General features: G+C 37.8%; 2 protein-coding genes across 19 annotated transcripts; one reads left to right on the top strand and one right to left on the bottom strand.

Annotated features, from left to right (window-relative positions):
* Positions 1 to 18,013, bottom strand: LOC117339091 (baculoviral IAP repeat-containing protein 7-B-like). Of its 18 annotated transcripts, none has more exons than XR_004535076.1 (8): positions 17,898 to 18,013; positions 11,493 to 12,218; positions 5,798 to 5,952; positions 5,412 to 5,436; positions 4,457 to 4,789; positions 1,633 to 2,377; positions 1,452 to 1,541; positions 1 to 1,359 (listed from the first exon to the last, which is right to left on the bottom strand). XR_004535076.1 is itself a non-coding variant. In XM_033900470.1 (6 exons), exons 2-6 carry the CDS (start codon positions 12,031 to 12,033, stop codon positions 2,178 to 2,180), a joined length of 1,254 nt encoding a protein of 417 aa, XP_033756361.1. In that variant the 5' UTR covers positions 12,034 to 12,218; positions 17,898 to 18,013; the 3' UTR covers positions 1,615 to 2,177. The 18 variants fall into 18 exon arrangements, 1 of the variants encoding a protein (XP_033756361.1); XR_004535078.1 differs by having other exon boundaries at positions 1 to 1,261; XR_004535082.1 differs by having other exon boundaries at positions 1 to 1,122.
* LOC117339045 lies at positions 16,749 to 24,053 on the top strand. The gene is made up of 4 exons (XM_033900410.1): positions 16,749 to 16,767; positions 21,332 to 21,473; positions 21,790 to 21,917; positions 23,866 to 24,053. Exons 1-4 carry the CDS (start codon positions 16,749 to 16,751, stop codon positions 24,051 to 24,053), a joined length of 477 nt encoding a protein of 158 aa, XP_033756301.1.
* The last annotated feature ends 1,650 nt before the right edge of the window (positions 24,054 to 25,703 follow it).

Genomic DNA, 25,703 nt, shown 5'->3' with positions numbered 1-25,703 from the left:
ATGGTGACAATCTTGCATTTTATTTCAATTAAAACATATGAATAATTGGTCCTTCAACTTGTCATTCCACACAAGTTTCATCACTCTGTGTGAAAAAGGTTCAAGGCCAATACACAACAGTTGATACCTGATATCTGAAATAAGCTAAAAATCTGTGTAGTATTTTCTGTAGTCAATTAAAAAGATAATTTCTGAAAATTACCATGTGCAAAGAAAATTGTTCTTAATCGTGATATGAGAAGGTAAACACTGATTTGATTTTGTGAACACTGTACATCACACACCGATAGAATCACTGTAAACTACAGCTAATTACTGTACATCACACACCGATAGAATCACTGTAAACTACAGCTAATTACTGTACATCACACACCGATAGAATCACTGTAAACTACAGCTAATTACTGTACATCACACACCGATAGAATCACTGTAAACTACAGCTAAGTATAATTTTACAATTTGGTTTACTAGATGTGTTATATATGCAGACACATACAATAAGGAATGTAAATATGCACAAACAAATCTCGCTCAACAAAACGTAACACTCAACAGAACTTGGCTTGATGTTCATGATTCTCATCCCGTTAGGTTGTGACTTCTTTCATACACCGTCATGGTAGAAAAAATTGTATTGATCATTAATTAATTCATTATGACTATATTAATAAATTAATTATTACATACAACACCACAAATTAAAGGTCGAATAACAAGCTACAAAACTGTGTAAACTGAACATCTTGACCAAATTTCATGTAAATCACACTAAAAGTATTAAAATTACAGACAGATTAATAAAGGGCACCTTCCCCTCAGACATAGGGCCCTGCCTAACCCCTATATGTTATACTGACAAATTACCCAGACATAGGCCCTACCTGACCCTTATACTGATTAATTACCCAGACATAGGGCCCTGCCTAACCCCTATATGTTATACTGACAAATTACCCAGACATAGGCCCTACCTAACCCCTATATGTTATACTGACAAATTACCCAGACATAGGGCCCTACCTGACCCCTATATGTTATACTGACAAATTACCCAGACATAGGCCCTACCTGACCCCTATATGTTATACTGACAAATTACCCAGACATAGGCCCTACCTGACCCTTATACTGATTAACTACCCAGACATAGGCCCTGCCTGACCCCTATATGTTATACTGACAAATTACCCAGACATAGGGCCCTGCCTAACCCCTATATGTTATACTGATTAATTACCCAGACATAGGGCCCTGCCTAACCCCTATATGTTATACTGACAAATTACCCAGACATAGGGCCCTGCCTAACCCCTATATGTTATACTGACAAATTACCCAGACATAGGGCCCTGCCTAACCCCTATATGTTATACTGATTAATTACCCAGACATAGGGCCCTACCTGACCCCTATACCTTATAAATTACCTAGACATAGGGCCCTACCTAACCCCTATATGTTATACTGACAAATTACCCAGACATAGGCCCTACCTGACCCTTATACTGATTAATTACCCAGACATAGGGCCCTACCTGACCCTTATATGTTATACTGACAAATAACCCAGACATAGGGCCCTACCTGACCCTTATACTGACAAATAACCCAGACATAGGGCCCTACCTGACCCTTATACTGATTAATTACCCAGACATAGGGCCCTGCCTAACCCCTATATGTTATACTGACAAATAACCCAGACATAGGGCCCTGCCTAACCCCTATATGTTATACTGACAAATAACCCAGACATAGGCCCTACCTGACCCCTATACCTTATAAATTACCCAGACATAGGGCCCCACCCGACCCCTATACCTTATAAATTACCTAGACATAGGGCCCCACCCGACCCCTATACCTTATAAATTACCCAGACATAGGGCCCCACCCGACCCCTATACTGATTAACTACCCAGACATAGGGCCCCACCCGACCCCTATACTGATTAACTACCCAGACACAGGGGCCCCACCCGACCCCTATACCTTATAAATTACCCAAGCACATGTAGTGTAGCAGACAACACATACCGCACTAGCCTCATAAAAAGAAAAGTCACACATCTACATGACTGAATTAAGCAAACAATGAAATATCATGAATGATTTTTGATTTATAATAACTTTGTATATTTTCCCGATCATAAGACCACAGTTTAACAATGTCAGAGACTCCAGTAAGCCTTTATCCTCTGGGCGATGTCTGCTCGGCAGATAGGACAGTCGTTGACACTGACAGAACAGCCAGCACAGCAAGCCATGTGACCACAGGGTAGAAACAATATACTGACCTCCTCATCCATACATATCTTACATGTCCTCTCGTCTTTCAACTTCTGGTTTTCTTCAATTATACTCTTTATATCTAAAAGAGAAATCACAGTATGTACCAGTATGTTTGTGAAGTATCCTGACAAATAAAAATGTTGATACAGCTGGCAAATGTAAAGGAATAACATCTCTAACATGTCCTTAATTCAATGACTTATGACACACTCAATAAGGAAAGACTGTGCTGAATGGCATGAAACAAGAGATACCAGACGCCGAGTCATCACCATCGAAGGATTCCAGACGCCGAGTCATCACCATCGAAGGATTCCAGACGCCGAGTCATCACCATCGAAGGATTCCAGACGCCGAGTCATCACCATCGAAGGATTCCAGACGCCGAGTCATCACCATCGAAGGATTCCAGACGCCGAGTCATCACCATCGAAGGATCCCGGACGCCGAGTCATCACCATCGAAGGATCCCGGACGCCGAGTCATCACCATCGAAGGATCCCGGACGCCGAGTCATCACCATCGAAGGATCCCGGACGCCGAGTCATCACCATCGAAGGATTCCGGACGCCGAGTCATCACCATCGAAGGATTCCAGACGCCGAGTCATCACCATCGAAGGATTCCGGACGCCGAGTCATCACCATCGAAGGATTCCGGATGCCGAGTCATCACCATCGAAGGATTCCGGATGCCGAGTCATCACCATCGAAGGATCCCAGACGCCGAGTCATCACCATCGAAGGATCCCAGATGCCGAGTCATCACCATCGAATGATCCCAGACACCGAGTCATCACCATCGAAGGATCCCAGATGCCGAATCATCACCATCGAAGGATTCCAGACGCCGAGTCATCACCATCGAATGATCCCAGACGCCGAGTCATCACCATCGAAGGATCCCAGATGCCGAATCATCACCATCGAAGGATTCCAGACGCCGAGTCATCACCATCGAATGATCCCAGACACCGAGTCATCACCATCGAAGGATCCCAGATGCCTAGTCATCACCATCGAAGGATCCCAAACGCCGAGTCATCACCATCGAATGATCCCAGACGCCGAGTCATCACCATCGAATGATCCCAGACGCCGAGTCATCACCATCGAAGGATTCCAGACGCCGAGTCATCACCATCGAAGGATCCCAGACGCCGAGTCATCACCATCGAATGATCTTTAGTGGAATGATCTATGTAAGACTGATCTTTTCTCTACTGATCATTTCCAAAGAATTTGAAAACATGCTGAACCTACATCTGAGAACTAAGAACTATCTAAGAAATAGGTTTAACAAACTTTAATAAACATCAGCGGAATCTAAATGAAATTCAAGAAATATCCATGAAGAACTCTCTGAGAAATGGCGACAAAACACTTTTACTGACGAAAATTCAAAATGGCTGCCTGTTGCCCATCCTATTTCCCAGTAAGTCTCAAAATGGAAAATGCACAATTATGGATGAAGGGGAACCTACAGATAAAATTTGAGAAAGAACAATGAAAAACTTTTTGACAAACGGTGATACCAAACTTCAACTGTCAAAATTCAAAGTAGTCGCCTTTGTCAGCCATCTTATTTTCTGATCAGTTTAAAAATGGAAACTACACAACTGAGGCTACAATGAACAGGTGAAATTTGAGAATGATCAATGAAGAGCTTTAATTCTGAGAATAAGCTTTATAACAAACTTCAACTCTCAAAATTCTAAACATCCACCCGTCGGCCATCTTGTCTTCATATCAGTACCAGAATGGAACATGAACAAATAAATGCTAAGGAGAACCCAGAGGTGGAGTTTGAGAAAGACTTATACATCGCTTTCTGAGAAATAGCGGCAACAAAGATTTTTTTAAATTGATGGAAGACGGACCACAGACAAATGCAATTTCTGTTGGCGGTGATGATGAGGGCTAAAATTGTCATTATAATAAAAAATATTCCATGAAAAGTTTTTTTTTTAATTTCCAGATAAAAATTGATTTTGGTACACAACTATCTTGTATACTTCAGAAGTATTTTTGTTTCTTAATGTTTTGAGTTGAAAAAACGAAAATGTCCAAAGTCTCAATCCACTAATAATATCTTGCACACCCATCAAATGAATTCCTCTTTGAAAAACTACAAACAATGTGTTTTGTATTACAGTTACCTGAGCCGACTTCACTCGACCCTGAAGCAGAAGCAGGCTGCCCTGTGCTTGTCCCCGACGAGCTGGGCTTTGCTGTCTGCTCCGTTGTTGACTTTACTGATGGTTTTGAGGACGCTGATGTTGTGGATGACAACGCCACAGATTTAAGTGCTGTTTCATCTCTATCAGTAGAACCCAGTGGAGGCATTCCTGATGATACCCCAGAACTCGAGGGACCAGTTGACAGGCCCATGAAACCTGTTGGTGCATTTGGTGTTGATGACACACTCAGTTCACCAGTTGGGAATGAATTAGACACTGGTTGTACATCGGCAACATTTTCCATATTTACTCCTAAACCAAAAAAATATACAATTAAGTAATACAGGGATCCATGAGGTTGATGGAAATTGTCTGCTAAGATATTCTTAAAACTCCCGGAAACATCTAATGAGGATTTATTAAATTTCAAAAATTGTTTTCATGATTTTACTGAATATAGTTATGTTCTGTAGAAATATGAAACATGGTTTCTGTCATTATAGATCTTTTTAACAATATAAAACATGATTTATTTTAATAATAGATCTCTTTCAAACAATACAAAAAATCCTTACATTACATTGAGATCCAATTTAATCACATCATTAGCCTGGTCTTCTAGGATGTATAACCATTACACTAATATCATAAAATAAATATAATAATACTATTGTGATAGCATGATAGACAACACATCAAATGACAGTCTTAAAAACAAGTTATTAGACAGTCTAATTCAAATTTTATTGTTCAATAGGGAAATTGATTTTGACTTTTTTTCTCTTTGTGTCATTATGGAAATTATTTCTAGTCTTTTATGTGTACTCAAAACATGTAAACGAAAAATCTTACAATCCTGGCAAAGTATTTAACACTCATGTCTCTCTCTCTCTCTCTCTGTAAAGTTAATACTGTAGGTCCGTTATAACCATACCTTGACTCTGTGTTTGTTGAAGGTCCTACAAAACAAAACTCAACATCACACACACAAAAAAAAAATAATAATAATAATTTTCACATAACTAGCATGTGGCAAGATGTTAATTATTTGAAAAATATCTGAACCAAGTTAAACATATTGGTATCCACATGAGACTATCAATATCTGAATGAGTGATGTGACATTGTGTTGTTATATAGATATGGATTTGCCATTGTTATAAATACACTGGAGTGACCTTTCTATTGACCTTACGTATGTCATTCTCAAAGGAGATTAAATTTAATAGTGCATGAAATGATTAGAAATACTGAAAACATTTATTTTTTCAAAATGGTTTTCAAAAATGAATTCAAATTCTGCCTAGATGCTAGACTTACCAGCTGAACCTGACTTATGAAGGGCTCGCCTTTGGACAGCTTGACGAAAGGACAATCTTTAAACCATTTGGCATGTTCTGTCCAGATATCGTCTCCAAGGTCCCAGTCATATAGAACTCCACCGCAAAAGAAACACTTGCATCGGTCACCCTGTCCTGTAACAATCCAACTCATATCTCACTAGAGTCACCCTGTCCTATAAACAATCCAACTCATATCTCACAAGGATCAACCTGTCCTGTAACAATCCAACTCATATCTCACAAGGATCACACTGTCCTGTAAACAATCCAACTCATATCACACAAGGATCACCGTCCTATAACAACCCAACTCATATCTCACAAGGATCACACTGTCCTATAACAATCCAACTCATATCTCACAAGGATCACACTGTCCTGTAAACAATCCAACTCATATCTCACAAGGATCACCCTATCCTGTAACAATCCAACTCATATCTCACAAGGATCACCCTGTCCTGTAAACAATCTAACTCATATCTCACAAGGATCACACTGTCCTGTAAACAATCCAACTCATATCTCACAAGGATCACCCTGTCCTATAACAATCCAACTCATATCTCACAAGGATCACCCTGTCCTATAACAATCCAACTCATATCTCACAAGGATCACCCTGTCCTGTAACAATCCAACTCATATCTCACAAGGATCACCCTGTCCTGTAACAATCCAACTCATATCTCACAAGGATCACCCTGTCCTATAACAATGCAACTCATATCTCACAAGGATCACACTGTCCTATAACAATCCAACTCATATCTCACAAGGGTCACACTGTCCTGTAAACAATGCAACTCATATCTCACAAGGATCACCCTGTCCTATAACAATCCAACTCATATCTCACAAGGATCACCCTGTCCTGTAACAATCCAACTCATATCTCACAAGGATCACCCTGTCCTATAACAATCCAACTCATATCTCACAAGGATCACACTGCCCTATAACAATCCAACTCATATCTCACAAGGATCACACTGTCCTATAACAATCCAAATAATATCTCACAAGGATCACCCTGTCCTGTAACAATCCAACTCATATCTCACAAGGATCACTCGCCCTGTAACGATCCAACTCATATCTCACAAGGATCACCCTGTCCTGTAAACAATCCAACTCATATCTCACAAGGATCACTCGCCCTGTAACAATCCAACTCATATCTCACAAGGATCACCCTGCCTTGTAAACAATCCAACTCATATCTCACAAGGGTCAAACTGTCCTATAACAATCCAATTCATATCTCACTAGGATCACCCTACCCTGTAACAATCCAACTCATATCTCACAAGGATCACCCTGTCCTGTAACAATCCAACTCATATCTCACAAGGGTCACACTGTCCTGTAAACAATCCAACTCATATCTCACAAGGATCACCGTGCCCTGTAAACAATCCAACGCATATCTCACAAGGATCACCCTGTCCTATAACAATCCAACTCATATCTCACAAGGATCACCCTGTCCTATAACAATCCAACTCATAACTCACAAGGATCACACTGTCCTGTAACAATCCAACTCATATCTCTCAAGGATCACCCTGTCCTGTAACAATCCAACTCATATCTCACAAGGGTCACACTGTCCTGTAAACAATCCAACTCATATCTCACAAGGGTCACACTGTCCTATAACAATCAAACTCATATCTCACAAGGATCACCCTCTCCTGTAACAATCCAACTCATATCTCACAAGGGTCACCCTGTCCTGTAACAATCCAACTCATATCTCACAAGGATCACACTGTCCTGTAACAATCCAACTCATATATCACAAGGATCACCCTGTCCTATAACAATCCAACTCATATCTCACAAGGATCACCCTGTCCTGTAAACAATCCAACTCATATTTCACAAGGGTCACCCTGTCCTATAACAATCCAACTCATATCTCACAAGGGTCACCATGTCCTATAACAATCCAACTCATATCTCACAAGGGTCACCATGTCCTATAACAATCCAACTCATATCTCACAAGGATCACCCTGTCCTGTAAACAATCCAACTCATATTTCACAAGGATCACCCTGTCCTATAACAATCCAACTCATATCTCACAAGGATCAAGCTGTCCTGTAACAATCCAACTCATATCTCACAAGGATCACCCTGTCCCATAACAATCCAACTCATATCTCACAAGGATCACCCTGTCCTGTAACAATCCAACTCATATCTCACAAGGATCACCCTGTCCTGTAAACAATCCAACTCATATCTCACAAGGATCACCCTGTCCTATAACAATCTAACTCATATCTCACAAGGATCACCCTGTCCTATAACAATCTAACTCATATCTCACAAGGATCACCCTGTCCTATAACAATCTAACTCATATCTCACAAGGATCACCCTGTCCTGTAACAATCCAACTCATATCTCACAAGGATCACCCTGTCCTGTAAACAATCCAACACATATATATCACAAGGATCACACTGTCCTGTAACAATCCAACTCATAACTCACAAGGATCACCCTGTCCTATAACAATCCAACTCATATCTCACAAGGATCACCCTGTCTTATAACAATCCAACTCATATCTCACAAGGATCACCCTGTCCTGTACCAATCTAACTCATATCTCACTAGGATCACCCTGTCCTATAACAGTCCAACTCATATCTCACAAGGATCACCCTGTCCTGTAAACAATCTAACTCATATCTCACAAGGATCACCCTGTCCTATAACAATCCCTCTCATATCTCACAAGTGTTACCCTGTCCTGTAAACAATCTAACTCATATCTCACAAGGATCATCCTGCCCTGTAAACAATCCAACTCATAACTCAAAAGGTTCACCCTGTCCTGTAACAATCCCTCTCATATCTCACAAGGGTCACCCTGTCCTGTAACAATCCAACTCATATCTCACAAGGATCACCCTGTCCTGTAAACAATCCAACTCATATCTCACAAGGATCACCCTGTCCTGTAACAATCCAACTCATAACTCACAAGGATCACCCTGCCCTGTAACAATCCAACTCATATCTCACAAGGATCACCCTCCCCTGTAACAATCCAACTCATATCTCACAAGGATCACCCTGTCCTGTAAACAATCCAACTCATATCTCACAAGGATCACCCTGTCCTATAACAATCTAACTCATATCTCACAAGGATCACCCTCCCCTGTAACAATCTAACTCATATCTCACAAGGATCACCCTGTCCTATAACAATCCAACTCATATCTCACAAGGATCACCCTGCCCTGTAAACAATCCAACTCATATCTCACAAGGATCACACTGTCCTATAACAATCTAACTCATATCTCACAAGGATCACCCTGTCCTATAACAATCTAACTCATATCTCACAAGGATCACCCTGTCCTATAACAATCTAACTCATATCTCACAAGGATCACCCTGTCCTGTAACAATCCAACTCATATCTCACAAGGATCACCCTGTCCTGTAAACAATCCAACTCATATCTCACAAGGATCACACTGTCCTGTAACAATCCAACTCATAACTCACAAGGATCACCCTGTCCTATAACAATCCAACTCATATCTCACAAGGATCACCCTGTCCTATAACAATCCAACTCATATCTCACAAGGATCACCCTGTCCTGTACCAATCTAACTCATATCTCACTAGGATCACCCTGTCCTATAACAGTCCAACTCATATCTCACAAGGATCACCCTGTCCTGTAAACAATCTAACTCATATCTCACAAGGATCACCCTGTCCTATAACAATCTAACTCATATCTCACAAGGATCACCCTGCCCTATAACAATCTAACTCATATCTCACAAGGATCACCCTGTCCTATAACAATCTAACTCATATCCCACAAGGATCACCCTCCCCTGCAACAATCCAACTCATATCTCACAAGGATCACCCTGTCCTATAACAATCTAACTCATATCTCACTAGGGTCACCCTGTCCTATAACAATCTTACTCATATCTCACTAGGGTCACACTGTCCTATAACAATCTAACTCATATCTCACAAGGACCACCCTGTCCTATAACAATCTAACTCATATCTCACAAGGATCACACTGTCCTGTAACAATCCAACTCATATCTCACTAGGGTCACCCTGTCCTGTAACAATCCAACTCATATCTCACAAGGGTCATCCTGTCTTATAACAATCCCATATCTCACAAGGGTCACCCTCTCCTGTAACAATCCAACTCATATCTCACAAGGATCACCCTGTCCTGTAACAATCCAACTCATATCTCACAAGGATCACCCTGTCCTGTAAACAATCCAACTCATATCTCACAAGGATCACCCTGTCCTATAACAATCTAACTCATATCTCACAAGGATCACCCTGTCCTATAACAATCTAACTCATATCTCACAAGGATCACCCTGTCCTATAACAATCTAACTCATATCTCACAAGGATCACCCTGTCCTATAACAATCTAACTCATATCTCACAAGGATCACCCTGTCCTGTAACAATCCAACTCATATCTCACAAGGATCACACTGTCCTGTAAACAATCCAACTCATATCTCACAAGGATCACACTGTCCTGTAACAATCCAACTCATAACTCACAAGGATCACCCTGTCCTATAACAATCCAACTCATATCTCACAAGGATCACCCTGTCCTATAACAATCCAACTCATATCTCACAAGGATCACCCTGTCCTGTACCAATCTAACTCATATCTCACTAGGATCACCCTGTCCTATAACAGTCCAACTCATATCTCACAAGGATCACCCTGTCCTGTAAACAATCTAACTCATATCTCACAAGGATCACCCTGTCCTATAACAATCTAACTCATATCTCACAAGGATCACCCTGTCCTATAACAATCTTACTCATATCCCACAAGGATCACCCTCCCCTGCAACAATCCAACTCATATCTCACAAGGATCACCCTGTCCTATAACAATCTAACTCATATCTCACTAGGGTCACCCTGTCCTATAACAATCTTACTCATATCTCACTAGGGTCACACTGTCCTATAACAATCTAACTCATATCTCACAAGGACCACCCTGTCCTATAACAATCTAACTCATATCTCACAAGGATCACACTGTCCTGTAACAATCCAACTCATATCTCACTAGGGTCACCCTGTCCTGTAACAATCCAACTCATATCTCACAAGGGTCATCCTGTCTTATAACAATCCCATATCTCACAAGGGTCACCCTCTCCTGTAACAATCCAACTCATATCTCACAAGGATCACCCTGTCCTGTAACAATCCAACTCATATCTCACAAGGATCACCCTGTCCTGTAAACAATCCAACTCATATCTCACAAGGATCACCCTGTCCTGTAAAACAATTTAACTTATAACTTCTCAAGGTGAAGGTCACAAGCAATTCTGAGTACAAGTTTATATATCTGTATCTACATGTTACAAAAAATTGTATAAATTATTAAAATGGTTTTGATAATATAAAATATGCTTCATTACGGAATGGTAATACAGGAAAAATTAATCTTACACTACACCAAAAACAATACTTTTTTAAAATGTGCATGATTGCATACATAGAGAAAAATACATGTCTATGTAAAGGAATAATTTATATATCTGCCAGATTCATCCTTATAGAAATCATATGATGGTTGGATATTATTCTTACCTAAATAAAAAAGTCCCCCCTTAGCCAAAGCTGCTGGTTTCTGACTCAGCTGAGATGGCCAGCCTTTAAAAGTTGCCAGTCGGTTACTCTCTAAGGCATACTCTGGATACTTAGGTCGACTGGTGCCTGGAACATCCCCTGGGTGTGTAGGGGCCTGGTACCGGAGAGGAATGTCCGGTGTGTTCCTTGGGTGTCCGAATGTGAACCCACCACTGTCGCTAATGTTGATAAGTCCACACTGCCGTATTGCAGGTCGGGAAAATGCATTGTTCCGCCTGGAAACAACCCATGGACACTGCGGGAAATGTGTACTGTGTTCATTGGCTACGATGTCTCCAGGTTCCCAGCAGCTAAGGATCCCACCACAGTGTGTACACTGAACCCTGTCTTCTAGCCCGGTGTAATAAAAACCATCATCGCACAAGTCCTGAGGTGTCACATGGGCAGAAGGTGGCCAGTTTAGGTAACTATTCAAACGTAAATAAGGATCATTCCTCAGGAGGGACAGTCTCTGGTATGGGGTCTGTGGTACTACATCCATGATTCAAGAAAACATACTGACTTGTCTATATTATTTAAATATCAGAGAAAAACATTCACCAGTTTTAATTAATCACAATACCAATTAGTCGGAGAATTAGGAAAAGAAGTATTTTTGTCTTATTTTTAGGTTAAAAGGCGTTATCTGTTAAATCCTGCATTGCCAGTACAATACACAACAGGAATCTGAAAAAGAAACAAAATAAATTAACAATTGATCAACAATAATGTCAACATTACACCATGACACACACAGATATTGGTCATCCGTTCTGTATTGTTACTGTTTCTATACACACATCCTTTCAATAATATATTTCTGTTATGTAATCTATCAAGCATTAATGGATAATATTTTGGGTATTTAAGGGGGTATCGTAAGGAAATTACATAAAATGGCAGGAAAAATATCGTCTGTGTACTGTCACATTAAGGAAAGCTGAGTAATATTTCAGGCATATTTTACATTGATGCGTCACATATCTGGGTATATAGTATTGGGGCAGGATTTATAAATTGTAAATAGTGTACATAATGATATGGTCGTCTTCAGGGTCAGCTGCTTGGCTTCGGGACGAGCACACACAACGTTAACATTCTAGACACAGGACATTTACACCCACCTGTAGAGAACCTGACCCGATAACAGCTGACAATAAAGTATGTTGAGTTAGGCTCAGCTTGGGAATCTACCACCTAACTCACGAAATGCATGTGTGCTGTAATTTATAGAAAATACGACAGTCAATGACAGATGAGTTTAGAAGTACACCAATCAGCACACAGCTACTTGATCTGGCTACCCCAGAAATATACCTGCATATAAACAAACATTGACGACACGAGTGACAGTTAAACACGTCCCAGCGGCACCAACGAATATAAAGGATACAGGTATCCACATCCACTCAATCACTGGCTCGCCGATCTACACACACCAAGGTATTCACTTTCACACATCCATCAATATAATATAGGCCTATATTCACGCACACCGTACAAACATGCTCAACTTCCACCCTATTATTATATATTATACAGAACCCTCAGCAAGGAACCTATAAATACACAACCTCTTTGTTTCCTATATATTATATCCTTGTAACAGTGTCCGTACTTAGTTGAAATGCATTAAGTGACAGGGAAATAACTTAGTTGAAATGCATTAAGTGACAGGGAAATAACTTAGTTGAAATGCATTAAGTGACAGGGAAATAACTTAGTTGAAATGCATTAAGTGACAGGGAAATAACTTAGTTGAAATGCATTAAGTGACAGGGAAATAACTTAGTTGAAATGCATTAAGTGACAGGGAAATAACTTAGTTGAAATGCATTAAGTGACAGGGAAATAACTTAGTTGAAATGCATTAAGTGACAGGGAAATAACTTAGTTGAAATGCATTAAGTGACAGGGAAATAACTTAGTTGAAATGCATTAAGTGACAGGGAAATAACTTAGTTGAAATGCATTAAGTGACAGGGAAATAACTTAGTTGAAATGCATTAAGTGACAGGGAAATAACTTAGTTGAAATGCATTAAGTGACAGGGAAATAACTTAGTTGAAATGCATTAAGTGACAGGGAAATAACTTAGTTGAAATGCATTAAGTGACAGGGAAATAACTTAGTTGAAATGCATTAAGTGACAGGGAAATAACTTAGTTGAAATGCATTAAGTGACAGGGAAATAACTTAGTTGAAATGCATTAAGTGACAGGGAAATAACTTAGTTGAAATGCATTAAGTGACAGGGAAATAACTTAGTTGAAATGCATTAAGTGACAGGGAAATAACTTAGTTGAAATGCATTAAGTGACAGGGAAATAACTTAGTTGAAATGCATTAAGTGACAGGGAAATAACTTAGTTGAAATGCATTAAGTGACAGGGAAATAACTTAGTTGAAATGCATTAAGTGACAGGGAAATAACTTAGTTGAAATGCATTAAGTGACAGGGAAATAACTTAGTTGAAATGCATTAAGTGACAGGGAAATAACTTAGTTGAAATGCATTAAGTGACAGGGAAATAACTTAGTTGAAATGCATTAAGTGACAGGGAAATAACACATTGTATATCTCTCATGAAGGAAATAAAAATTCATATATCACTTTGGTGCATCCTTGTACAATGTATATACAGATGTATTTTGTTTGGAGTTGTCTCCCTTCTGGTTGTTTACAAATGGCAGGGCGAGTACAAAACCCGGAATGCACTCAGGCGTGAAGAGATTTTTGTTGATTTATTGTGTTTATTAGGTCATAATTCCGTTATTACTGAATAGATTTTTGTTCGGATACCAGCAGTAAAAGGGTTGATTTATCCCCTTTAAAATGGTATAAGTTATATTTAACAGTATCAAAAATTAGAAGTGAAAGTGGTGGCCGGAATGAACCCATATGGAATAAAAATGTCGATATTTACAACTGTTTTCGTTATAATAAATACCCATATCTCAAATATTACTGAACAGATTTTTGTTCGGGAACCACACAAAAACGGAGAATTTAGTACTCTTTCACATGATATAAACTGTTTGAATACATGTTCGATATTACTTTCAAAAGTGGTGGCCGGAATGAATTGATGTGGTGTGAAAAAATAGCAAAATCGTCAAAGTTACATGTAAATTTCCATCTTTATTGGTCAATAACTCTTTTATTACTTAACCGATTTCTGTTCGGAACACACTCTGGACAAGATAATTTTATAGGCTTTAAGCTGATATAACCTTTATTAATATTCATTACAAATTCGGTCCAAAAGTGGTGGCCGGAATGAACCTAGTTGAAATTCACGGACGCCATTTTACGAGTATGTCCAAGCCGATACCACACTACGTCTATACTAAAACAACATACTATATAGGCCTATACGGTACACCGGTCACCATGACCAGGTAACGGGCGGCTCGTTCACACCTTGATGAATATAATTAATCTTTAGATGAGCTTACGCTGGCCGATGACTGTTAACTAGGAAGCCAATTATATACTACTTATAAGATAATCCAGTCCAAGACAGTGAATCAGTTCAAGAACCTAATGTTAGTAAAGATAGTGAATCTAAAGAAGTAGACATATCAAACGATCTCAAAACCGACAAACAACAAATAACTGATAATATTCAAGAAGGTTTAGAAAATAAAAGTGAACCATCAAATAAAAATATGTCTCAGGTATGTTTAGCTAGATTAGTTTTAGAAAATAATGGTGTCACTTTTGTTGAAAATCAAAAAGCGTTCGTTGTATGTGGGAACAACAATTCTAAATATGCAGTTACATTATATCCAAAGGAAACTTGTCAATGTCCGTCTACTGGAACTTGTTACCATATCATGGCTGCTAGAATGAAAATGGGGGATGAAATTGTAGACAGTAAAAGAACCGTTAGTTTAAAACAGTTATCTAAAAACAGTTTAAAAAGAAACGATAAAAAATCAGGCAGAAAAAAACCAAGATGTAACGATTATGATAGGGATGTAATTGCGGCACCTGATTCGGTTACTCTTAATCAAGATAATGATACAATAATGGTAGATAGTACGCCACCTAAAACGCCAAAATCTACAAAAAAACTAGGTCCATCAAAAACTCCTATTCAACAAATAAAGACTCCTACAAATCAATCTATTAAAAAGGAAACTTTAAGTCCTGTAAAAAAGGAAACCACGTGTTCCAAAAAGAAATTAAGATTTCAGTTAGAAGATTCTGATACATGTAATATTAGCGAAGATAATGTACAACTTGTTAAAAAACGTAAAGTCGCTGATAACACAGAGTAGCTACAAAACCCATGGGTAAATAACTTAAATGAAAGCCATAAACTTAAAATTTCCAATAAAGAATGGATTTGTTCTGATATTATAAATGAAGTACAATCAATAATGTCTAAACAATTTCCCGGTTTGAATGGTTTTCAGTTGACAAACTTAGCTCCAGTATATGATTCAAATAAATGCAAATGGAAAAACCAAATAGCTTTTCAATCTGTATTCACCTTCTGTTCAAATTCACCATAATGGAAGAGACCACTGGGTTACAAGTTTTCAAACAAGTAATGGTGATATATCCATTCTAGACAGTTTAGCATCAAAAGAAAATCATACAGTTAATACTCCGTCAATCGAACTTCAGCTTTGTAGTATTTACGGTAATAATAAAAGTAGTATCCCAGTCAAAATTTTAGATGTACAGGATCAAAATAATGGCTACGATTGTGGGCTTTTTGCAATAGCTAATATGGTAGAATTTTGTTTTAAAGGTAATTAATTCAAACAAAAAACTAATTTCATGGGATCACTTAATTTGGTGTTTAGATAAAGGTTATTTCATGCCGTTTCCACAGTTCGTTAAAATAGCATCACAACTAAAAAAGGCAAGTAATAACAGTATCACAATAAATTGTAGTTGTTCTTGTGGGTTTCCAGATTGGATGGATGAAATGATTGGCTGTGACTGGAGAACAGGTAGGGTACATTGCAAAACGTGGAAACATAAAGAGTGTGCAAATCTTACAGAGTCTGAAGAACAATGAAACAAAAATAGAATAAAAAGATTACAATAAAAAAATTAAATTCATTTAAATAAAACAATAAAGCAAAAATAAACTGACTCTATGAAAATAAAAGAATAAAAAAAAAAAAAAAAAAAAAATAATGGGCTCTTAAGTAGAACTGCGTCCACGTCGCAGAGCCTGGTAACATTCTAACAGAATGGCTAAAAGTTCTACAGGTAATTTTTCCTTGCTCGAGTTACTTCCCTTGTATTAAAGATACATTCAACTTTTGTTCAAAATGGCGTCCGTGAATTTCAACTAGGTTCATTCCGGCCACCACTTTTGCACCGAATTTGTAATGAATATTAATAAAGGTTATATCAGCTTAAAGCCTATAAAATTATCTTGTCCAGAGTGTGTTCCGAACAGAAATCGGTTAAGTAATAAAAGAGTTATGGACCAATGAAGATGGAAATTTACATGTAACTTTGACGATTTTGCTATTTTTTCACACCACATCAATTCATTCCGGCCACCACTTTTGAAAGTAATATCGAACATGTATTCAAACAGTTTATATCATGTGAAAGAGTACTAAATTCTCCGTTTTTGTGTGGTTCCCGAACAAAAATCTGTTCAGTAATATTTGAGATATGGGTATTTATTATAACGAAAACAGTTGTAAATATTGACATTTTTATTCCATATGGGTTCATTCCGGCCACCACTTTCACTTCTAATTTTTGATACTGTTAAATATAACCTATACCATTTTAAAGGGATAAATCAACCCTTTTACTGCTGATGTCCGAACAAAAATCCATTCAGTAATAACGGAGATATGTCCTAATAAATACAAAATATTATGAAAAATCTCTTCACGCCTGAGTGCATTCCGGGTTTTGTCCTCACCCCAAATGGCAGATGAATAAATTTTTCTGACAGTAGTATATACCAATACATGTATATGTATACATGCACCTTTAGTTTCTCTTGCAACAGTCGATACAATTAATACTACAGTAGGTGCCTAACATAGACTAGTGGCAGAATATTGCCAGAATGCCATCTACAATTTATGTTTACATATTTCAAACATCAACATAAATGAACCATGTTTGTCTTTGTATTTATTAACTAAAGATTTTAGTATGGTAACTCTTGAGTAGTTGACATAGGCCTGCCACAACATGTTAAATAATGATATATGCGGAGCTTACTTTGGCAAGAGAAATGATTTCCATGGAGTCAATGTTGATCTTAATTTCAACTTCCGGTTTACAACGCCCAGGTTAAAACATAATAATACAACTAATTACCGAGAAATACACAATACTGCATAAGGTAAGACGAAACCAAAGCTTACCTTACCGTTTTTGCCTAATTGCCACGTGCACAATCCTTAAAGAAAGAAGTTGTTCACATATGCAATAGGCCTAATACGGCCTTAATCCCCTAGGGTAGTTCTTCGGCGTAGTTGATTGCGTGCGCGTCATATGCTATATTTAGCAAAGGGAAATTCCGATTAGAATAGGTGGAGCTCGATATCGAGGATCGAGGTTTGCATTTCGGATACTCTAACCAATAATTATTTTTTTCGATTTTTGTTTTGTTTTTGTTTTTGTTTTTATTATTTATTTATATTGATCTCTATTCTTATTTTCACATTCTAGTAAAAAATCTTGATCTAGCTCGAAAATTTTCATTCCTTACACCAGAGACTCATAATTATAATATACAAATTGTAAGTCTCTGCTTACACCAACATAAATGTGTATTCTGCATGAACTAAACAAAAGTCTATTATTGTTTTAAATCGATAAAAAATACTTTTTGTTTTACCCTCGTATTTTTTTTTATAGATTTTGAGTTAGAATTCTCTGCTGTTTTTACCCTCGTGTTATATATTTGGAGTTAGAATTCTCTGCTGTTTTTACCCTCGTGTTATAGATTTGGAGTTAGAATTATCTGCTGTTTTTACCCTCGTGTAATAGATTTGGAGTTAGAATTCTCTGCCATTTTTACCCTCGTGTTATAGATTTGGAGTTAGAATTCTCTGCTGTTTTTACCCTCGTTTGAACGATTTGGAGTTAGAATTCTCTGCTGTTTTTACCCTCGTGTTATAGATTTGGAGTTAGAATTCTCTGCTGTTTTTACCCTCGTGTTATAGATTTGGAGTTAGAATTCTCTGCTGTTTTTACCCTCGTGTTATAGATTTTAAGTTAGAATTCTCTGCTGTTTTTACCCGCGTTTGATCGATTTAGAATTGGAATTAAGGTTTCGTAACTATGTCTGTACTCTCTGTATTATCAAACTCGCCCTTTACAGCGTGACACGTTTGTTTCTGATACTTGTTTTTCAGACGTTCGGTGAATGTTGTGTTATACAACTTTATTATTAGGTTTGAAAAAACTACACCCAACTGCACAGTTTATTGTGAACTGGACCCAAACCTAATTCTAATCGCGATTAAAGCAAAGATGATTTATTATTGGCGAAATATAATTCTGTCAAAAGAAAGTAAACTTAATTTTGTAATGTATTATAAGAGCAGTCCCATACTTAAGTTTTATACAAAATATTTCAAACGAATGTGGTTTAATGTATATACGGAATTCTCAGTTCCAAGGCAATTTGAACCCACAATGAGTAAAAGGTAAAGTAAAGCAAACATTGTACGATCAATTTTTACAAAAATGTGTTAACCAAAACCACTATAGAATTTCCTCTTGTCCTATAAGATCCCTTCCTGTCCAGTTTATTTATACCTGTTATTGAAAACCCAACATGTGTGTTGAAGCCAATGTAGCATTTCTTCCTCTTTAACAAAAAAATACAAGTATTATCTCGCTCAGACAATTTTCCGTCGACTTAAACACATTAATGTAAATGTAGATTAAATACACAGTTTTACTAATGGCTGTCATTTAACAAATAAAGTTAATATTTATTCTTTGAAACTTAATTTACCATTGTTTTTTCTTTATTATTTTTTTATAATGAATTCAAAATATTTTAAACCAATAGTTTTTAAATTATCTTTTAATGTATAAAATAAGATTATTAGAAATAACAATGGATTGAATGTTTAAAATGACGATAAATATAGCCTAAATCGTGTGTTTTGAACTGATTCTTTTGTCTTAACTAGCACTAATACAAAACGGTGGTGCCTTTGAACACGCCAACAGCACAGCACTATAACTCAGGTACATATAAACCATGTCACGATTTTAGTAAATAGCAATAAGGCATGGATTGTTCCTTTGTATTAAACACACGATTTAGATTAAAATTAAAGCCCAGTAAAATATCCATTTTTGTAAAGTATTCCAGACAAGAAAGATCCGCGGTCACTTTATCAGGAAAAAAGGAAAAATCAGAACAGGATGAAGTTACTTCTGTCAAGTCTGGGTAAGTTATACCTACATGTATTGTATTTCATTTCAGCTCTGACCAGTTACTTTGACTATCGATAATGTGGGCGGCAGCTCTCGCCAGCTACTTAGGCTAAGGTTAATGTGAGCGGCAGTTCTCATCAGTTACTTTGACTATCGATAATGTGGGCGGCAGCTCTCACCAGTTACTTTGACTATCGATAATGTGGGCGGCAGCTCTCACCAGTTACTTTGACTATCGATAATGTGGGCGGCAGCTCTCGCCAGCTACTTAGACTAAGGTTAATGTGAGCGGCAGTTCTCATCAGTTACTTATATATAATTAGACTAAGGTTAACGTGGGCGGCAGCTCTCACCAGTTATTTAGATTAAAGTTAACGTGGGCGACAGCTCTCACCAGTTATTTAGATTAAAGTTAACGTGGGTGGCAGCTCTCACCATTTATTTAGACTAACGGTAACATGGGCGACAGCTCTCACCAGTTACTTAGACTAACGGTAATGTGGGAAACAGCTCTCACCAGTTACTGAGACTAACAGTAACGTGGGCGACAGCTCTCAACAGTTACTGAGACTAACAGTAACGTGGGCGACAGCTCTCACCAGTTACTTAGACTAACGGTAACGTGGGCGACAGCTCTCACCAGTTACTTAGACTAACGGTAACGTGGGCGACAGCTCTCACCAGTTACTGAGACTAACGGTAATGTGGGCGACAGCTCTCACCAGTTACTTAGACTAACGGTAACATGGGAAACAGCTCTCACCAGTTACTTAGACTAACGGTAATGTGGGCGACAGCTCTCACCAGTTACTGAGACTAACGGTAATGTGGGCGACAGCTCTCACCAGTTACTTAGACTAACGGTAATGTGGGCGACAGCTCTCACCAGTTACTTAGACTAGCGGTAACGTGGGAAACAGCTCTCACCAGTTACTGAGACTAACGGTAACGTGGGCGACAGCTCTCACCAGTTACTTAGACTAACGGTAACGTGGGCGACAGCTCTCACCAGTTACTTAGACTAACGGTAACATGGGCGTCAGCTCTCACCAGTTACTTAGACTAATGGTAATGTGGGAAACAGCTCTCACCAGTTACTTAGACTAACGGTAATGTGGGAAACAGCTCTCACCAGTTACTTAAACTAACGGTAACATGGGAAACAGCTCTCACCAGTTACTTAGACTAACGGTAACATGGGCGACAGCTCTCACCAGTTACTGAGACTAATGGTAATGTGGGCGGTAGCTCTCACCAGTTACTAAGACTAACGGTAATGTAGGAGACAGCTCTCACCAGTTACTCAGACTAACGGTAACATGGGCGGCAGCTCTCACCAGTTACTTAGACTAATCGATAGCATACTTGACCTTTACAGGTTTGTTGTTGACCTTTACAGGTTTGTTGTTGACCTTGATTGGAGGCGTCATTGGGGAAACGTGTGAAGTAAGCGCGAACAAATCCGAGCCGGAGAAGACCAAGGGAATGGACTGTGATTACGGCTGTTGTAGTGAGGAGAAATTCAGTTTCTGCTGCGAAAGGTAAGCAAGGGCATGCATTTGTAGTTCTAATATTTCAATATTAATGAAGTCCATATGTTTTTAATTTAAGCGCATGAATACAACGTAATTACTAACAAAGATTATTTTTACAATGATAGTTGTTGGGATTAAAATGCAGATAAAAGGAACTTAATTTGGCGAGCTGTCGTTATTACGAAGTAAATTGTTGTCGGATGTTTAGATAGGATTTTTTTTAAACAAAACATTGAAAAGTTTCTTATGAAGAATAGAAAAAGTTATCAGAGCATTGGTTTCATACAATACTACAATATAACATCTTTTATTTTGTTTTCAGAAAAATCGGGGCATTCATCGGTATTATTGTCGGCAGCATTGTCCTTATCATCGTCATCGTTATAGTCGTGTATTGTTGCTGTAAATGTAAAAATAACAAGAAGATTCGGGATGAACAACAAGCCAATGGTAAGTATCAGTATCTCCAAGTCTAGAGAGGTTTATTGTGTGTTTCGACTTAACTGATACAGGGACGATTTTTGAGTGTGTGTCCTGCTACCACACATAAAAACTGCAAAGATCGCGGGGAACCTTGGTTAAATAGATATTGTCTTTATTTGATAACATTTACGTTAAAATCCGTAAAATTTGACAAATCAAATTAAGAATGTATTTGTAAATCTACGTCTGACGTTGATGGTATTTATTTTCCAGAGAGAAAAACGAATTTTTATAAAAGTCATTTTAATCCCAACATGATGTTTGACGGATTGACTTTTGTACGTATAAACATTGACTTTACTTTGACCTTGAAATGCAAATGGTTATTTTGAATGATATCATTTAACAGACTTTTCAAACATTAAAAATACTCTTATTAAACACGATTAAGGACTTGGGACATGACAAAGAAATGTTGTTCAACGGTTAAGTTGGAGATAAATGATTCATATTTCTGAAAAAAATCCCAAAATCCAGTTTGAATATTTGTCTCGAAAACACCTTTCTTACTCTGAACAGATGCTTAACTAGTCTCCAACAGAAGTATTTTGTTAATTGAAATGCCTCAGTTCATACCATATTTGTGTAATAGTATTCGCAACTTTCAAGGTCAAGATAGAACCAGTGTTTATACAATGTACACCTGTTTACCTGTACCTTATGTTTACCTGTACCTAATGTTTACCTGTACCTAATATTTACCTGTACCTGATGTTAACCAGTACCTGATGTTTACCTGTACCTGATGTTTACCTGTACCCGATGTTTACCTGTACCTAATATTTACCTGTACCTAATGTTTACCTGTACCTAATATTTACCTGTACCTGATGTTTACCTGTACCTGATGTTTACCTGTACCTGATGTTTACCTGTACCTACTGTTTACCTGTACCTAATATTTACCTGTACCTAATGTTTACCTGTACCTGATGTGTATCTGTACCTAATATGTATCTGTACCTAATATGTACCTGTAACTAATGTTTACATGTACATAATGTTTACCTGTACCTAATGTTTACCTGTACCTGATGTTTACCTGTACCTGATGTTTACCTGTACCTAATGTTTACCTGTACCTAATGTTTACCTGTACCTGATGTTTACCTGTACCTAATATGTATCTGTACCTAATGTTTACCTGTACATAATGTTTACCTGTACCTGATGTTTACCTGTACCTAATATTTACCTGTACCTAATATTTACCTGTACCTAATGTTTACCTGTACCTGATGTTTACCTGTACCTGATGTTTACCTGTACCTAATGTTTACCTGTACCTAATGTGTATCTGTACCTAATGTTTACCTGTACCTAATGTTTATCTTACCTAATGTTTACATGTACCTGATGTTTACCTGTACCTGATGTTTACCTGTACCTGATGTTTACCTGTACCTGATGTTTACCTGTACCTAATGTTTACCTGTACCTGATGTTTACCTGTACCTGATGTTTACCTGTACCTGATGTTTACCTGTACCAGATGTTTACCTGTACCAGATGTTTATCTGTACCAGATGTTTACCTGTACCAGATGTTTACCTGTACCTAATGTTTACCTGTACCAGATGTTTACCTGTACCAGATGTTTACCTGTGCCTAATGTTTACCTGTACCTGATGTTTACCTGTACCTGATGTTTACCTGTACCTGATGTTTACCTGTACCTGATGTTTACCTGTACCTAATGTTTACATGTACCTGATGTTTACCTGTACCCGATGTTTACTTGTACCTAATGTTTACCTGTACCTAATATTTACCTGTACCAGATGTTTACTTGTACCTAATATTTACCTGTACCTAATATTTACCTGTACCTAATATTTACCTGTACCTGATGTTTACCTGTACCTGATGTTTATCTTTATCTAACTATAACTATCCCATGTTATTATTATTTCAGCCAATAACACGTCTCCTCCCGGTGGTATGGTGCTAGTTCCTGTGAGTTACCTCCAGCAAATCCAACAAAGTCCTCCCACGGCAGGGTACTCCGCCTCCAATGGACCCGCTCCCCCTCCCGGATATCCCGGACACACTAACTACACCCTTCCTCAGCAGTCCTTCGATGATTATCCACAAAAACGATGAGAAAGAACTTCGCAAAAATCGCGGAAAACCGAACTGATTTTTCTTTGTTAACAGTCATACAAATAAAATTTAAAAAAAACGAACAAAACTGATTGAATGGAAAGTGTACGTGAAATTAATCGACCTGGTCATGATAATGATCCGAATACGTTCGCGGATATCACAAACAAAGTAATATTATTAACTTTTGTACACTGTCCTTTTAGCAACAGTGTACTTTTAGGGAATTTGCTATGTTTTGTAAACCTTTATATGAATACACACGTGTACGCAATATTCACAATGCATGCAGGGTATACAAAATGTATTGTCGTTGGATATTGAGACCTAAACGGAAACTTTGTACCGTGACACATTGTATATGTGTGTTATGGACTGTCACATTTAACAGTAACTTTGTACTGTTAGACATTGTATATGTGTGATATTGACTGTCACATTTAACAGTAACTTTGTACTGTGACACATTGTATATGTGTGTTATAGATTGTCACATTTAACAGTAACTTTGTACTGTGACACATTGTATATGTGTGTTATAGATTGTCACATTTAACAGTAACTTTGTACTGTTAGACATTGTATATGTGTGATATTGACTGTCACATTTAACAGTAACTTTGTACTGTGACACATTGTATATGTGTGGGTGTTATGGACTGTCACATTTAACAGTAACTTTGTACTGTTACACATTGTATATGTGTGTTATGGACTGTCACATTTAACAGTAACTTTGTACTGTGACGCATTGTATATGTGTGTTATGGACTGTCACATTTAACAGTAACTTTGTACCATGACACATTGTATATGTGTGTTATGGACTGTCACATTTAACAGTAACTTTGTACTGTGACACATTGTATATGTGTGTTATGGACTGTCACATTTAACAGTAACTTTGTACTGTGACACATTGTATATGTGTGGGTGTTATGGACTGTCACATTTAACAGTAACTTTGTACTGTGACACATTGTATATGTGTGTTATGGACTGTCACATTTAACAGTAACTTTGTACCATGACATATTGTATATGGGTGTTATGGACTGTCACATTTAACAGTAACTTTGTACTGTGACACATTGTATATGTGAAGGTGTTATGGACTGTCACATTTAACAGTAACTGTGTACTGTGACACATTGTATATGTGTGTGTTATGGACTGTCACATTTAACAGTAACTTTGTACTGTGACACATTGTATATGTGTGTTATGGACTGTCACATTTAACAGTAACTTTGTACTGTGACACATTGTATATGTGTGTGTGTTATGGACTGTCACATTTAACAGTAACTTTGTACTGTTACACATTGTACATGTGTAGGTGTTATTACACATTAAAAGCTGATCGGCGTGTTATCCAGTTAATTTGCTCCTGTCATATTTTTTCGTATTTTAACTGAAGTTATACCACTGACGTAATGTCGTGAATTTTGAATGATAATTTAAAATATATGTCTCCGTTTGATTAAGTCCTCTACATTTTTTTTTATTTATTCATTTATATTTACATTCCTAATGTGGTTTGCTGATATGAACATACCAAGTGAAAACAACAAACATATGACCATGAATACACTATGAAAACCATATGAAAACATTGTCTCTCGTGCAAATCACCTGATTAATCGGGTC

The sequence above is a fragment of the Pecten maximus genome, chromosome 12 (assembly GCF_902652985.1).
Source record: "Pecten maximus chromosome 12, xPecMax1.1, whole genome shotgun sequence".
In the NCBI taxonomy this organism is placed as follows: domain Eukaryota; kingdom Metazoa; phylum Mollusca; class Bivalvia; order Pectinida; family Pectinidae; genus Pecten; species Pecten maximus.
This window is presented reverse-complemented; position numbering and strand designations above follow the sequence as displayed.

Excerpts from the sequence above, each read along its gene's own strand:
- LOC117339091 (XM_033900470.1), bottom strand. The coding sequence starts at position 12,033 with ATGGATGTAGTACCACAGACCCCATACCAGAGACTGTCCCTCCTGAGG. Across the intron at positions 5,437-5,797 it reads TCATAAGTCAGGTTCAGCTG|GACCTTCAACAAACACAGAG; the intron begins GTAAGTCTAGCA and ends TTTGTTTTGTAG. Across the intron at positions 2,378-4,456 it reads GTCGAGTGAAGTCGGCTCAG|ATATAAAGAGTATAATTGAA; the intron begins GTAACTGTAATA and ends TTTCTCTTTTAG.
- LOC117339045 (XM_033900410.1), top strand. Across the intron at positions 21,474-21,789 it reads TTCAGTTTCTGCTGCGAAAG|AAAAATCGGGGCATTCATCG; the intron begins GTAAGCAAGGGC and ends TTTTGTTTTCAG. Across the intron at positions 21,918-23,865 it reads GGATGAACAACAAGCCAATG|CCAATAACACGTCTCCTCCC; the intron begins GTAAGTATCAGT and ends TTATTATTTCAG.